Below are 16,789 nucleotides of genomic sequence, written 5' to 3'. Positions count from 1 at the left end.
CACACTAAGTCACAGGCAGGTCAGCTAGAAACCTGATGACATCCTTGCTCCAAGAAGCCCCAGCAGGCTTACAGTGGAATAGAGGAGAAACAGTCAAAGGGAATGGGCCAGACAGGAGAAATGACCATTGCTTTCAGTCTCACCAGAGCCAGTGAGGGATTTAGAGAGAGAGTAAATTTACTTGGTACTCCCAAGAAGGAGTTCATCTTTTATGGGTTTGTAGGAACAAGGGGAGTAGGAGAGAAGAGAACCAGGCCCCTCCCTTTATGTGGGATAAGGTAGGAAGCAATGAGGGTGTTGTGACAGGGAATGGCTCCTTGGGACCTGTTAAGACATCTCTGAAGGGATGGCTATTGAAGCCCATGCTTCAAGGATAGGGATTCAGCTGTGGGGGGAGTGGAAGTGTAGAGATGTGGGGAGAAAAGCATTTCAGGAACCAAGGAGAAGAGCATTTCAGGGACCAGGAACTGCCTGCCTGAAGAGTTGAAGGAACTGACAGGAGCCAGCATGTTCAGAGCACAGTGTGTCTGAGGGGAAGGAGGGACCAGCACAGGAGTAGGGTGGGATGGCCTCCGGTGGTCAGATCACCTGAGCCTTGTAGGCTGATAGGTAATTTGCTTTTTATTTTATATGCCAAGGAAATTCTTTGAAGCAGGGAGTGGTGTTATCTAAGTTATATTTTTTAAAGATTGTATTAGATGCTTGTGGAGAGTATATTAGAAAGTAGCAAAATAGAGGAGGTGGGGAGACCAGTATAAGGAGCAGTCTGGTGATGAGGATGACTTGGGCTGGTTTGGAAGCAATAAAATGAAGAGAAGTTGAATTAGCCCTGGCCAGTGTGCTCAGTGGTTAGTGTTGACCTGGGCAACAAAGGCTCACGGGTTAGATTTCTGGTTCCATTCAGGGCACTTACAGGAGGCAGCCAATCAATGTGTCCCTTTCACATCAATGCTTTTCTCTCTGTCTCTCTCCCTCTCCCCTCATTCCCTCCTTTTCTCTCTACTTGCTCCCTCCCTCCCTTCCATTCTCTCTAAAAATCAGTGGAAAAAATATCCTCTAGTGGGGATTAACAGAAAAAGAGAGAGAGAAGTTGAATTAGAGATGTGTTTTGGAGATGGAAACCATGAGATTTGCTGATAGATTTGCATGGGTCGGGGCCAGGAAACGAGGAAAGGGAGAAATCAAGGGTGGCATTCAAATGTCTGGCTCGAGCAACTGGATGAAAACTTCATTTGCTGAGATAAAGGAGACAGGGAGAAATAGTTTTGGGTGTTTTGAACTTGCTAAATTTAAATGCTTATGTATTTTATATGGAGACTAGAGGCCCGGTGCATGAAAATTCATGCACATGGGGGGTCCCTCAGCCCAGCCTGCACCTTCTCACAGTCTGGGACCCTTGGGGGATGCCCACCTGCTGGCTTAGGCCTGCTCCCCAAGAACAGATGATCTAAAAGAAATAATCATATCCTTGAGTAAGGATTTTTTAAAAAGGTAATGATCGCATGAAAATTCACTGCTGGCGGGGCTAAGGGGACTGGGCGACTCGGGCGGGGCTGAGGGGACTGGGCACCACCATCTTGTGGCTGTGGGCACTGCCATCTTGTGAGGGTGTGATGTCAATTAGCATATTACCTCTTTATTATATAGGATGTCAGGTAGGCAGTCAAGCACAGAGGAGATTTCAGTGAGAGATGTAGATTTGGGAGTTTTCAATATATAGATGGCATTTAATTTAAAGTCATGAGTAGAGATGAGATTATCGAGAATGAGAATGTGCGAGAGAAGAGAAGAGGGTGCAGTACTGTGCCCCGAAGAACTCCAATGTGCAGAGCTTGACTGGTGGAGACAGAAAAGGTGCTGCCGCAGAGGACATAGAAAACCAGTTGAATGTACTGATATGGACTCCAGGGTGGACGGTGTTGAGAGAAAGGGCAAGTGGTAACTATGTCCATTGCTGATCCAGAAAAGTGGCCATTGGATTTGGTAACGAGGTCATTAAGGGCACCGAGAAGAGCAGTGTGGTAGCTTGAGGAAAGATGGGAGCTGAGGAAATGTCATGTAGATCTGTGCTTCTCCAACTTTAAGATGCAGATGAATTAACTGGAAATCTTGTCAAAATGTAGATTCTTTCCCAGGGCCTGAGATTCTGCATTCTAAGAGCATCCAGATAATTCCAGTGCTGCTGGCCCATGGATTAGTGGTTCTCAAATTCCAGTGTATGTTAAAATTACATAGAGGGCCCTGGCTAGTGACTCAGTTGGACATCGTCCCATGCACTGAAAGGTTGCCGGTTCCATTCCTGGTCAGGGCACATGCGGGGTGTAGACTCAATCCCCTTCAGGAGACAGCAGATCAATGTCCCACTCTCACATTGATGCTTCTCTCTCCCTCTCTTTTCCTCTCTCTCTGAAAATCAATAAAAAATCTTTTAGAAAATTATGTGGAGGGCTTGATAAAGTATGTATTATTGGACCCACTTCAGACTTTCTGATTCAGTAGGTCTGGGGTGGTACCTGAAAATTTACATTTCTTCTAAGTTCCTATGTGGTACTGAATCTGCTGGTCTAGGAACCACACTTTGAGAACCACTGGAAAGGTTTTAACTGTGATGGGGAGCTGTCAAGAGAGATTTTTCATTTGTTGAGGGTGGCAAATAACTAGAGCATTTTTATGCTGATGAGAATGATCCCTTAGATAGGGAGAAACTGACGATATAAGAGAGAAAGAGAACAAGGGAGTTAGTCCTTGAAAGGATGAGGGAAGATGGGCTTTTTATAAGAAAGAGCATGCGCCCTTCACTATGACAAGAGAGAATGCAGAGAAGATGGGTCCATAGGTTTGTAGATTTAATGATAGGCAGATGGAGTTCCCCTTTGATGGTTTCTGTTTCCTCAATGAAGGCATAGGCTACTCCTGAGGAAGGAGGGTGACGTTTTCAAAGGCTGACTTTGAGTAGGAAAATCAACTTTAAGAAAAAAATGGCAGTATTGAGAGGCTTATTTGAGGTTAAGGTAAGAAATTAAGAGTGAAACCGATCTGTATGATTGTGATTTCTTTTTTTTTTTTCTTTCTTCAACCACAGTCAGATATGGAGAATTAAATAGTTGAGATCTCTCAGATTTAGACTTTATCTAGGTGAGTGAGAGAGAGAGAGATATGAGGGAGGGAGGGAGGGATTAGAGAAGTGGTACAAGGGAACCTAGACTACAGTCTAAGCCTGACAAGACAGGAAATGAAGACATGAGAGGGTGCAGGATAGAAATAAGCAATGATGAAGAGGTTAATGAATTAGTATAGTTAGGGTACAAGTAAACTAAAACTAAAAGGCACAGGTTTGTGATGGAAAACCAGTGCTGGCATTCAAAATTTGGTAGGCAGGGCAGCTCTTGGTGGTGATAGAGGTCCAGAGTGTGGCACAAAGGTGGCTGAATGAGGTGGAGTTTCCTGGAGAGGTCAGGAAACTGACACCAGGATGTTGGATGTGCCCTCCACCTGGATATTGAGGTTGCCAAGAATGATGACAGAAGTTGGGAGTGGAGAGAGACTTTGAGATAGGAACTAACTTTTCAAAGAATGATGGAAAATCCCAGGTCAGCGGATAACAGCAGCAGAGAGGGTTGTGAGCTGGGACTTTTATAAAACAAAGGGAGATTAGGGTTGGAAGTGGTAATGCTTGGCAAGGCGGACATCTACTCTACCTGCTAGCCTTGAGGAACCTGGGATATGAGGGAGAGGGTGCCCTCTAGATGCCAGGCTGTGAGGGAAGTAGTATCTTCAAGGTACAGCTTGGTTTTAGTTAAAGCAGAGATGGAGGGAAGGTTCAGAAAAGGGGTTGAAGATGTACATGAGTTTATCACAGAGAGGGAGTTGAAGAGCAAAGACATAGTGTAAGGATTTGGGAGTGAAGGTAGGGAGCTTCTGGAGTAAGTCCAGAGTCATATGGGAAAGAGAGTTTGGTGATAATAAATGATCTGAAAGTCTTGGACACCCATTTGAGACTGACAGAAACAGGAGGATGAGGCATGATGGAATTAGCCAAGTCTCTAAAAATACTTAACATACATAGTAAGTTTGTTGCTGCAGATGTTCTATGTGGTCAGCCTCTACCTACTAGTACACCTCTGACCTCATTCTCTTCAACTCCGCTTGCTTCCTGTGCTCGCACGCCATCTTTCTCTCGGCCACTTCGGCATGCCATCGTTTTTCTCCCTGTTTCCTTTCCTCTTTGTTTGCACCTGCTCTTCTGAGAGGCAGCATAGAGTGGCTAATAGCATGAGCTCTGGTTCCAGACTTCTTTCTGCCACTTTCTAGCTTTGTGACAGTTATCTAACCTCTCTGGGCTTCAGTTTCCTCATTTGTGAAAGTGATAATAGTACTTACTACAGAGGGATGTTAGGAACTAAAAGAGTTAATTTTAAAAATGTCAGATGCTTTCAGTGGTTCCTGGTATTCAGTGAAGATTCAATAAGTATTATTTTTTTTTAATGCTTGAAGCTCTTTTTTCCTATTTCTTTATATGGTTGCTACTTACATTCAGTTGTCTCAGCTTCCCCAGACATCCTAGCTAAAGTAGCATGACTCCATTGGTTTTCTTTCTTAACCCTGTATACTGTTATCCTGTTTTATTTAGTCATAGCATTCATCACTATATTTTTAAATATGTTTCTTGGATTTTTTTTAGAGAGAGAGGAAGAGGGATAGAGAGATAGAAAACTTGATCAGCTGTCTCCTGCATGCCTTCTACTTGGGATCGAGCCCACAACCTGGGCATATGCCAGACCGGGAATCAAACTGGTGACCTCTTGGTTTATGGGTTGACACCCAGCCACTGAGCCACACTGGCTGGGCATTCATCACTATTTGAAGTTATTTTATTACTTTGCTCTTCCCCTCTCCCCCCTTTCTCTGAGGGCAGGGGTTTGTTGACTTGTTCCCTACTGTATCTCAGCTTCTGAAAAGTGTCAAATACTTTAAAGGTGCTCAAAAAATTTTTATACCAACTTGTCCTGAAAACATGGTGGTTTCCAAGGCATCTACTCTGAACAGCCAGCTTATTGTGGCAAAGGGACAGTGAGACTCAGGCAGAGAGGCCAGCTGGAATCTTGCTTTTTGTGTATCAGTCTGTTGGCTTCTCTAGATCAGGTGCCTCCTTTCTTGAGCTACTGGGACATAGCCACATCCATTTTTAAATTTATTATCTGGCTGCTTTTCAGCTACAACCAAAGACTCTAGGCCTCACAGAGTCTAAAATACTTACTGTCCAGCCCTTCACAGAAAAGTTTGCTGTCCCCTGATTTAGATGCATAGAACAAAAGGCTAATAGGAAACACCAAAAATAATAACAGAAGTTTTATTTGGATAATGGAATTACAGGTTATTTTAGTTTTTATCTTTATACTTTTTTGGTATTTTGTTATAGACCCATTTAATTTGAAAATGAAATAGCCTTGTAAATGCTAAATTTTGAAGTATTTAGAGCACATTTAATGATGGTTTTTTTGTGTGTTTTTTTCCTTAGTTCTGCTTTTGACACAAAAACTGGGTTACGTGTGGCCGTGAAGAAGCTCTCCAGACCGTTTCAGTCCATCATTCATGCCAAAAGGACCTACAGAGAGCTGCGGCTGCTCAAACATATGAAACATGAAAACGTAAGTTCTTCACTCAATTCTGCTCTGAATGGACTAGAAAAAATTGTTTTAATTACTGCCGATGGAAATACATTCGAGGGCATCGGACTTTGGACCATGCTTCCTATACTGGGTGTTAGTGGCCACTGCTTTATGTCAAAGCCTTGGGATGCAATTGGTGCATCATCTTAGAGTTTGGGTTTTACTCAAAGATTTTTAGAGGGAAAACATTAAAATAATTTTTAATAAAAAAGGATATGTTATGAGTTATAGCAATTCATAGCAAATTTTAAGAGAAAATATTACAAAAAAAATGTTGTGTTTTTTACCTGGTTTACTTAAGGCCACCTTATCAAAATATGGGGATCCATGGCTATTTTGTGTTATTATGGGTTATTTCAGTGGAAAAGTTTGAAGAAGGAGTACCTTAGGCTCACTCAAAGTCCTATCAGAGATGGCTATTATTTTATGTACAAATTAATATTATAACTTTTCTTTTCGGTCTGCAAAAGCAGCTTTACCAGATTTGGGTATTTTAATAAATATGACAAAGACATTGTTTAAATTAAAAAACTTTTTCTTTTCTATCAATTTGGAAATTTGAGAGCAATGCCATCCTGCAAAGGAGTGCTTAAAAGTTCTAATATGGTAAATAAGTGGATGCAGTTGGAATATTATCTGAAAGTGAAAAAACAATTGACTGAGGACACTTATTTTCCTGTGTTTTGAAATCAAGTTAAAAAGAATTTATGTGATTGCTATGTGAAAGGAACTGTAAATTTTGTAGCATTGTAGAAATAATGACCATAGAGATTTTAGAGTCATTTGACACTATTGATTGTTACTGTGTAGAGGAAAAATTCAAAACCTAAAATGTATTACTTGGCTATTCAGACTTTTTCTGTTTTAATAATTGAACTTGTTTTGTCCATAGTTAGAAAAAAACCCCATGATAAGTGATACATTATTAATATACACTGGTTTCACAAAGTATAAATTTCTCCTACATTGAGACTTAAATTCAGAACTGGATTATGGGTGCTGTTATAATTTTTCCTAGGTATAATACAGACAGTCCTCGGGTTATGTCGGACTTGACATACGTCGTTTCGTGGTTACGTCGCCATCTCCCATTTATTTATTTAAAAAAAGTTCCATCATTTCGACATATGTACATATGTGCTTTATGTTTTTTATTATTTGTTTACCACACGTAAAGGTCAGGAATTGTTACCTTTCTTTTAAATCTTTTTCACTGTTTCACTTCATTACTGCTGTGTATGTGCTCCATGTGAGTGACGTAGGTGCTTATGTAGGTGGGTTCCTACTTATGGCAAAAATCGCGTTATGTCGCGCCGTAGGAACAGATCGACGTAACCCGAGGACCTACTGTAATTATAAATTTATAATTATAATTTATAATTATTCTCAGGTATAATTTTATAGGAGCATCCATGTGCAAGCCTAAGTTTTTAAAAATTTCAGTGCAGAGCTGCATTTTTTTCTAATCAGTGACATGTTTACAAGAAGTTGAGATTGTGGAAAAAGCTGGCAAGAGAAGCTTGAATCCAAGGTCTGCATAAAATCAAGGTGGCCTGGCAGCTTAATTGATACGTTTACACTGGGTTTTTAACATAGTTAGTGTGTATGCTGTTTTCATTACATATTAATATGACAGAGACATTGTCATAGCTCTTTAAATATAAAGAATACTTAGAAAATGGAATGCAAGCAAACATAGAACCCTAAAATACCTCCAGGAGGCCCCAGGATCCCACACTAATTTAAGAACATCTGGCTTACCAGTGCTATACTTTATATACTTTATTGTTTTGCTTTTCGTTGTAGACAAATTAAGCCAGTATTTAGGGCACAATTTATTTTGGGTTATCTGAATCCATGCCTTGACTTTCCTCAGTGATCATAAGCAACAACCTTATTTAGTTTGTTATGCTTTAATTTTTTGTAAGGAGATAATTTGAAATGTGTAATGACATTGGGCTGGTTACATTTGGGCCAGTTTGTATTTGTAGAAATGAGGAAGCCACATTGATGGATACAGTTTTTCTCATTTAGGATAGGTTAAGACTCGGTTTAAAAGGAGAGCTGAGACTGGCTAGGGTCGTTCAGTGGTTGAGTGTCTACCCAAGCACCAGAAGGTCTCAGTTCGATTCCCTGTCAGGGCACATGCCTGGGTTTTGCAGTCCATCCCCAGTAGGGGGTGTGCAGAAGGCAGCTGACCAATATTGATGTTGATGTTTCTCTCTCTCTCTCTCTCTCTCTCTCTCTCTCTCTCCCTCTCTCTCTCTCTCTCCTCTCCTTCTCCCTCTCTCTTACTCTCTCTCTAAAATCAAATGGAGAAAAAAACATTAAAAAAAGAAAGAGGGCTGACTGTATTAGAAAAACAGGGTTTTAATGTACATAAATTATTTTATAAACTACTTGCTTAATAGCAGTCCATCATTTTTATATTAAGATGTTTAGATTTTAGCAGTATCAGTGTAGAGGGTCACCTATGCTTAGATATTGGTGATTTTGTTGTTTGAACAAAAGAAGGCATATGGCTGAATGTTTCTTAGTTCTCTGTTGTTTTGGCAAATGTTTGAAGGGGGAATGAGAAGAGACCAAAAGACTGACTCAATATAGAAAAATTCCTGAGTTTTAGTCTTGTCTACAAACAATTGTTAGGTGCTTACAATGTAAAAGTAGTTTTACCTATAAAGAACCAAGACTTCAAGTAAGCTTAAGCAAGGATTTTTTGTTATTGTTAATCCTCACCTGAGGCTATTTTTTCCATTGCTTTTCAGAGAGAATCAAAGGCAGGAGTCCTCAAACTTTTTAAACAGGGGGCGAGTTCACTGTCCCTCAGACCGTTGGAGGGCCGGTCTATAGTTTAAAAAAAAAACTATGAACAAATTCCTATGCACACTGCGGGCCCGGGACGAGTTGGCTGCTAAGCAGGACAGGCAGCGGCACCCGGCGGGCCGGATAAATGTCCTCGGCGGGCCGCATGTGGCCCGCAGGCCGTAGTTTGAGGACCCCTGAAAAGGGGTTGGGGTGGGGGAGGGGGAGAGAGAGGGAGAGATAGAGAGAGAGAGAGAGAAACATACATCAGTGTGAGCAAGACACACTGACCGGTTGCCTCCTGCATGCACCCTAGGGAACAAACCCAAAACCCAGGTACATGGTCTTGACCAGAAATTGAACCCGCAACCCTTTGGCTCATCGGCCAGTGCTCTAACCACTGAGCAACTGGTTAGGGCAAGCAAGGATTTTAAAAGGAATTCCTCTCCTTTGTCCTCTTCTTCCTCTTTCTTCTTTTTTTAAATGACTGTTTTGGGCCACCATCTAATTTTTAGGTAGCCACCAGGCCACCAAAGACAATAGCAATAGCAACAGCTTAAAACTCTTTAAAAAGTTTGAGTAAATATTGGTAACAAAAATAAGGTGCTGAATGCCCATGTGATCTTTACACAAAAATTCCTCTGACCCACAATCCATGTATAGTTCATCTTAAGTTATTTATTTCACTGGTGATAATGAATGATAGGTGTACATTTATCAGGTGGGTAACAAGAACTAAGGGATGTTTTCTGTGACTGTAAGTTACTCTGAACAAAGTTAGCTTGCTTGTTCTTGATTGAACTGGTGACCTTGGTCTCATTAACACCTGCTCTAAGGAAAGATTAAAGGGAAGCAGCCTGCCAGCTGCATCCTTTTGCTGTTGGGGTAATTACTACAAAGACTGCCCCGTTAAGGACCTAGAGATTTTGAAATTTAAAAATGATTAAGGGAATCCTTTCATAAATTTTATTTGGGAACCTTTGATTCAATCTTACCATGGTAGACCAAGTGGTGGTTTTGTGGCTTGTGTTAAATACAGTAAATAGTCTTTGATTGATTACTAAGTTAAAGTGTTTACTTTTTGAGTGTTTGCTAATTTAATAAAAATGTATTATCCTGTTTGTTTTTGGACCATTGTAGGGCAGTGGTCGGCAAACTGCGGCTTGCGAGCCACATGCGGCTCTTTGGCCCCTTGAGTGTGGCTCTTCCACAAAATACCACGGCCTGGGCGAGTCTGTTTTTGAAGAAGTGGTGTTAGAAGAAGTTTAAGTTTAAAAAATTTGGCTCTCAAAAGAAATTTCGATCGTTGTACTGTTGATATTTGGCTCTGTTGACTAATGAGTTTGCTGACCACTGTAATGTAGGGCAATCAGATATTTGCTGATTATTTGTATTGTAAATGGTTTGGGTTTTTTTGTTTGTTTTTCTAAAAATTTGAATCCTGGCCTTTTAGGTGTCATATAATGGCACAAAGAATAAGAAAATAGGCCAAAATATGATGAATTAAAAGGAAATTTCCATTAAAAAAAATGAGAAATTATTAGATTATGTAATATTCCTAAAATGTTCGCCTGATCTGTTTTAATGCTGAGAAACATTTTTTACAGTGTTTTCCTTATTATTAACACTCAAAATGATTAATAGAGAAGGGATATTTTGTAAAAGACTACAAAACATTAAAAATACTTTGATGTAAAAAAATAAACATTTTTAATTTTATAAAATGTGTCTCATTTAAGGAAATTAAAATTTGATAGGGCATTTACTAATATGATTTGCTCTACTTTTTCCAAATTAGTTAATTGTACTTTTTAAAAAAAATACATTTTTATTGATTTCAGAGGAAGGGAGAGGAAGAGAGAGATAGAAACATCAATGATGAGAAGAATCACTGTTCTGCTGCCTCCTGCCCGCCCCCTACTGGGGATCAAGTCCACAACCCAGGCATGTGCCTTTGACTGCAATCCAACCCAGGACCCTTCAGTCAGCAGGCTGACTCTCTATCCACTGAGCCAAAACAGCTAGGGCAGGGAATGATGTTCTTGATCATTGCTAGTCTGGATCCCCTAAAGCCACAGCTGGGTGCTGGAGCTCAGAGGAAGCCGGACCTTGTAAGTTCATTCGCCTGCCCTTTAAGAGGACCTTCTGGGTCTCCAGCATCCTCTGTGTCACTCAGCCACAATCCTCACTGGTTTTTATAACCCAAAGTCTGGGGCTTCTCTTCCCAGCACTGGAATCCTGGGCTGGGGGTCTGGTGTGGGGCTGGGACCCCTTGCTTCTCACAGGAGGCCTCTGCAGCTGAGATATCCCTCCATATTGAAAACAATGCCATGAGTCGGTGTCAGACCAGCCTGTTCCTGTGCACCTCTCCTACCATTCTCCATGTGCTTTCTTCTTTACTTCTCTAGTTGTAGGATTTCCATTCAACTAGATTTCAGGCGGTTCTGAATGATGGTTGTTCTGTATCTTAGTTGTTTTAAACTTTTCTTGTATTGCGATGGGGCATCTCATAAAAGGAACCAGTGATTAGAAATGATGTAACAGGTGGATAATATTAGCTTCTAGCTCTCAGCTACCTAAAATACAAGTGGGTACAGGGGAGAGAGTAATCAAAAGACCAGAGATTTTAAAGCAGGAGTATATCAAACTCAAAGAAAACAATTATGATTTAGATGGAAAAGTGTGTAGACCCATGTCCCGCATGGTTCAGGGTTCAGGGTTTGGGCTCTGGAAGAGGGGCTGCGCGCAAATGACAGAGATGAGACAAGAAATAATAATTTGGCAATATTGGGGGCCAGGCGGGAAAGCCCAGTGCAAGAGAAAGTACTTCCACTAGTGTTCAGGCCTTGCCAACCTTTTATTCAATTTTGGATACACATCTAGCCCTTAGTCAGGCAAGTAATTGCGGTAACAGACAGACTATCCTAAAGGTCAGTAAATATTAGAAAGATTTACTGTGAGACTATTTGGTCAGGAAATTGCTTGAGCCCCCATTGTCTGGACTAAACAATCGGTGTATAGCTGTGGCTCTTGTCAGGGGCTCAAGGGTTACCAGCATTCCAGGATCCTTGTTTACACTTCTCTGATAGTGAAAACAATGGGTGGCTTCCCACAGAGTAGGATAAAGAAAATGATTTCACTTAAATTTAAAGCACTGTTGAGAGCCGTGGATACATAAGATCATGGATACACTATTGGTGAGAATATAATTTGGCCTCACTTATGGAGGACAATTTGGTAAGATTAAAATCCTTAAATATATTGGTGTCTTTTTCATGGAATAATAATAACATTTTTAAAAGAAAAATGATACTGTAATAACAATTGTAGAAGTGTGACTTGTTTCTGTTTCTTAGACTATTAGTGCATGTTAAGTTTAGACCCCTAAACCTTTTTGCTTCCTGATAAACTAGTAGCTATATATGACTAAATCCTAGGGACTTGAATATTTTAATAGTAAACTAGATTTTTATGAGAGGTAATATTAACAAGTAAAAACAAAAGCATAATTTTGGTAGAAAATGTGTTACACAGTGTATTTATAATATTGTGATGTTATTGAACTCAACGGGATTTAGAATCAGTTCATAGTCATAGACCTGATGGGTGCTATACTAAGTTCAGTATTTATTGACTGTTTGATTTTTATGTTTTCTTATAGGTAATTGGTCTGTTGGATGTTTTTACACCGGCAAGATCTCTGGAGGAATTCAATGATGTGTGAGTAAAGCTTGTGCGTTTGTCTTCCTCAGCTGGAAGATGAAAACTAGCAGCCCATGTCTATTCCTGAGCCATTTAACAGTATACAGACTTCAAAAGAGTCTTTAATTCTATCATCCAGTTCTCCTGGGGGATGGGATGGATACAGAAGAGGTATATTATGGGTAGTGAATGTATTTTCATCATTTCAGACACATTGTACTCTTTTTGGAGAGTCGGTGGTGAGTCCTTGCAAATGTTCAATGGAGAAGAGTATAGGGAGTTTGGACTATGATTTTTGTTCTGAACTTGCCTGCCCCAGCTTTTAAAGGGACACTTTACATTATTACATTTACATAAAGATATGTAATGGAGCCTTGGTTCCCTATAGGTTCTTCCTTCTCTTTTATCCCACCCGTGTGTGGGAACTGGTACTAGAGCTGCATGCTGACCCTGAAGCATTGGATTTCTGCACTGGGACAGGGGTAGGCCTCGCATATTGAGAAAGCTGATGAATAGTTTTGATTCTCCCAGTTTTGTAACCATCTCTATTATTTTAGTAGTGGGGGCTAGGGAAAACGAGACAGGGAAGGAGAGAAAGCTGCTACAAGGATATGTTATTAAGTTGCTCACCATTGTGGGCTAAAAACTGCCAGGATCTTCTAGGAAGCTATACAGAGTGCACCTGAGATGGAGAGCATTTACCCACTGGCAAGGTTTCTCCATGGGGCATTCATGCCCTCATGTGCCCAGGTTACATATGTGTGAATGCAAGACACATGAGTGCACAGGTTTGAGTGCAGGGTAGATTCCAGCAGGTGTTTTTGTAGATGTACAAGCACTCCACTGCAGCTTTCCCACTATGGAATTAGCACCCCCCCTCCCAGAGTGGTATATTTTCTTTTTACCAAGGCTGAACCTACATTGACACATCATAATCACCCAAAGTCCATAGTTTACCTCAGGATTCACTCTTGGTATTTTACATTCCTTGGATTTGTACAAACGTATAACAACATATTATTTTGATGTACACTGTATTTTCGTTGTCCTCAGAATGATGGGTTTTGATATTCTGCCTGTATGTGGAAGAAATGCTGAAGTAATGTGTTTGTGAATTATTTTGGAAAACATTAGAATCAGGTCTGAACTATATCCCAAAATTTTAGGTGCAATGAAGATGGATTTATTTAACAAAGAAATTAATGACAGCTGACCTAGGCAAATGCTGTATTTTGGCTTAATCAGGCATTATGGAATTGGATTATTCCTATGTGAAAAGACCTTATTTAAGGCTAGTGTCTATTTGAAAGGTTAAGTTTTATCTGTTGTAGTGCCTTTGGCTCCTTTATCCTTTTGAAAGCCTACCAACTTAAGCATACCCACTGACCCAGAGTTGTATTTATTTCTTCTTTGAAGGAGTAGAAGAATTAGACTCATGGATGTCTGGTGGGGAGAGCATTCCAGGCAGAGAGAACAGCCAGCGGAAGGCTCTGTGGCAGAGGCTGCGTGAAGTATTGGAATTGCAGCAGGGGCCTGTGTGGCTGGAGTAAGGCTAGCTGGTGAGAGCAGGGGAGAGAAGTAGGTGATGAAGTGAGAATGATAATTGGGACAGCCTACTGGATTATGTAGGCTTTATCTGAAGTTGAAGGGATTTTTGCCTTTTGATGAGAGGAGGGACATGATGTGATTTTTATTTTTAAAGAATTATTGTCTGCTGTGTTGAGAACAGATTGTAGTAAGTCCCAAGGATCGGGCTGGCAGTAGGAAAGATGCCAATGTGTAGATGTAAAAGTTTTTTTCCTACATGGGTTCTTTCTGACTGTATTATGCTTTAAATATAAAGGTGGTAGGGTAAGAATCTTGACAATTGGGTGTTACCCAAAAGTGCCTAATAACTGAAGTTGTAGAGTAGGCCTGTCTACAGTACTGAAAATCACTTATTGTAGACATTTGCCTTCTTGCCGGTATAATACATTTTAGTATGAGCCACTTTAAGAAATGGTGGTTTATACTGTTTATAGTTTGATTAAATTTAAAGGAGACCATTTTCACAAGAAAAGTGAAAAACAGGATTTGTATCTTTTCTGCCTTTAGCCTAATAAAGTCCTACTCATTTACCTCCTTTTTAAAGATGGGAGAACTAGGTATAGATAGTCCAGCTGTCCTCAAGTCAGACCTTTAATTTATTTGAGATGTCATGAACACTGTCATGAGCACTGCCTTTACAAAAATGTAATTGCATTTGCTTTCCAGAGACAAATGCTATAGAAACTGGGCTATCTATTAATGCTCCTTTTGGAATTGACTTATTTAAAATGTGTTCATCTACATTTTCCTCGCACTCCCTAGTTCACTACTTTTAAAAGTTGGCATGTCTTCTATAAGCACTTAGTAACATTGCATGATGCTTGCTTTTGTCTCCTCTTGAAAGATTTATTTTGGAAACCTTTCTATATGTGATGAGTTGGAACTGGACAATTGGTTGTCATGAATTAGTCTTTGAGCTTCATGGAAACAACATACAGTGATTTTGTTAATTCTTGCAAGACACTTCTGCCAGGAATAATGCTTTTCAGTTGATTTAGTTGCAGCCTAGTCACCCTCCATCTGGAAATTTTAGTGATAAAATGGATATGGTCTCTGATGGGGAGGAGGCTTGAAGGAAAGTACATGCTGGCGGAATATTCTAACTAAAAATATGTTCTCTCTCTCAAGCTGTGAAGTCAGGGGTCTCCTGCTGTATAGTATTCCTTGTCATTGGTATTCATTAAAACACAATAGTTATACTTGAAATTACTGTGGTTGTATTGGTAATACTGCTTAACACTTTTGTGAACTAGCAGACATTTTAGAGGATTAAGACTTTTAGGTTTTATTTCAAGACAGATTAAGGCAGATTCTAGGTAGAATCATCCAAAGCATTGTTTAGCTTTTCTCCTTAAAATTGTTTTTAAATGGTGAGAGAATAATCCTCTTATTACCTGATGTCATAAAATAGAATTATTTGCAAAGCAGTCTTATAAGACAGAAATTGGATTCTCTCTTCCTCAACCTGAGCCTTGCAATTTGTCATAATTGGTGTTTTGGATATTGCAGCCATCAGCCCAGGTTTTCTGGGGAAAGTTCTGATTTCAAAATATTAACCAATTATTCACAGTTTTATCATATTTGTCAGATTATGTGTCAATTTTGGGTTTAAAAAATACAGTGACTGATTAGGATAGAATATTCATTCATTGCTGCTTTGCCAGCTTTCTTTTTCATGAAAGGTTAACTTTGATAATAAATATTGAGAATTGATAAGAAAATTGTCAGGAGATACTAGTTCCCTGGTTATTGTGATATTTATAAAATATTTTTTTAAAAGATCATTCTCTCGACTTAAATTTTTGTCAGCTGGAAGAATGCGGAGGCAGTATGTGCTGTGATTAAGATCACAGTCTCTGCGGTCAAATAGTTTTGAATGCAACCCCTGACATTTCCACTCTTTTAACCTTGGGCAAGTTGTATATTCTTGTTCTATCTCTGTTTCCTCATCTATGAAATGGGAATACTAATGGGACTTACTTCACGAAGTAGCAGAAAGAGTGCATGAGCCATGGGCATAATAAATAGTGTCTGGTACAGAGTAAGCACTACCTGCCTTTAGTTATGCTGTGCTGGGCTTGGAACATCTCTTAAGAACTATCTTTATGAAAAAATTTCAAAAAGCCCAATTTTTTTGTTTTTGTTTTGTTAATCCTCACTCGAGGATATTTTTACATTGATTTTTAGAGAGAGTGGAAGAGAGAGGGAAAAACAAAGAGAAACATCGGTGTGAAAGGAGCACATCAATTGGTTGCCTCCTGTACCAACCCCACCAGGGCCTGGGCCAGGAAGGAGCCTGCATCCGAGGTACGTACCCTTGACCGGAATCAAACCCAGAACCCTTTGGTCCACAGGCTGATGCTCTATCCACTGAGCCAAACCAGGTAGGGCATAAAAAGCGTAATTTATACTTCATATTACATTTAGAGTCCAACCTTTCCTCAAGGCAGTATAAATGTGCAACTTTTAAAAATACGAAATGCTAAAAATCTTACCTTAGGGTCACATACATCTAGGCTAACTCCTTTTGATCTTGGTGCAATTGGGAACTGACCATAACAGCCCAATAGGGAAATTAGGAAACAAAAAATTTCCATTCCTCTTTGAGGAAAGAAATTAATAAATACAGTGGTGTGTGTGTGTGTGTGTGTGTGTGTAAAGAGAGGTCATACACATACTTAATCATATTCATATAATGCATTATAGCAGACTTAAATTTACTGGCCTGGTTTCTTTCCCTCCAATTTATTTTTTAAAAATAAACAAATGAAATGCAGTCATCATTCTTTAAAGCTTAACTAGTCTACATTATTATTCAGCTTCAGGAATGGGTAATGTTCATACACAGTAGATAAAACCTAATTTTTTAAAATTCAGCCTCTTTAGTATTGATGTGGTTTTTATGTTCCACACCCCCCTCCCCTTGTAATACAGTAATGAGTGGGTAAGGCATTGCATCTAAAATATCTGTGGCAGACCTGTTGGACTTGAATGTAATCATTCCCTAATCTTACTGTGTAATAATAGGA

General features: G+C 39.8%; 1 protein-coding gene across 3 annotated transcripts in view; it reads left to right on the top strand.

Moving 5' to 3' along the window:
• MAPK14 (mitogen-activated protein kinase 14) overlaps nt 1-16,789 on the top strand; it is a 64,874-nt gene that overhangs the window by 18,584 nt on the left and 29,501 nt on the right. For all 3 annotated transcript variants that reach the window (XM_080664960.1, XM_080664961.1, XM_080664962.1), the window contains exons 2-3: nt 5,519-5,648; nt 12,133-12,191. In XM_080664960.1, coding sequence (XP_080521086.1) covers nt 5,519-5,648; nt 12,133-12,191 — 189 coding nt within the window. The remainder of the gene's footprint in view (nt 1-5,518; nt 5,649-12,132; nt 12,192-16,789) is intronic.

Source organism: Plecotus auritus, assembly GCF_963455305.1.
Source record: "Plecotus auritus genome assembly, chromosome: 4".
Classification (NCBI taxonomy): Eukaryota; Metazoa; Chordata; class Mammalia; order Chiroptera; family Vespertilionidae; genus Plecotus; species Plecotus auritus.
The sequence above is the reverse complement of the archived record's forward strand: the minus strand, read 5'-3'. Positions and strand labels throughout refer to the sequence as shown.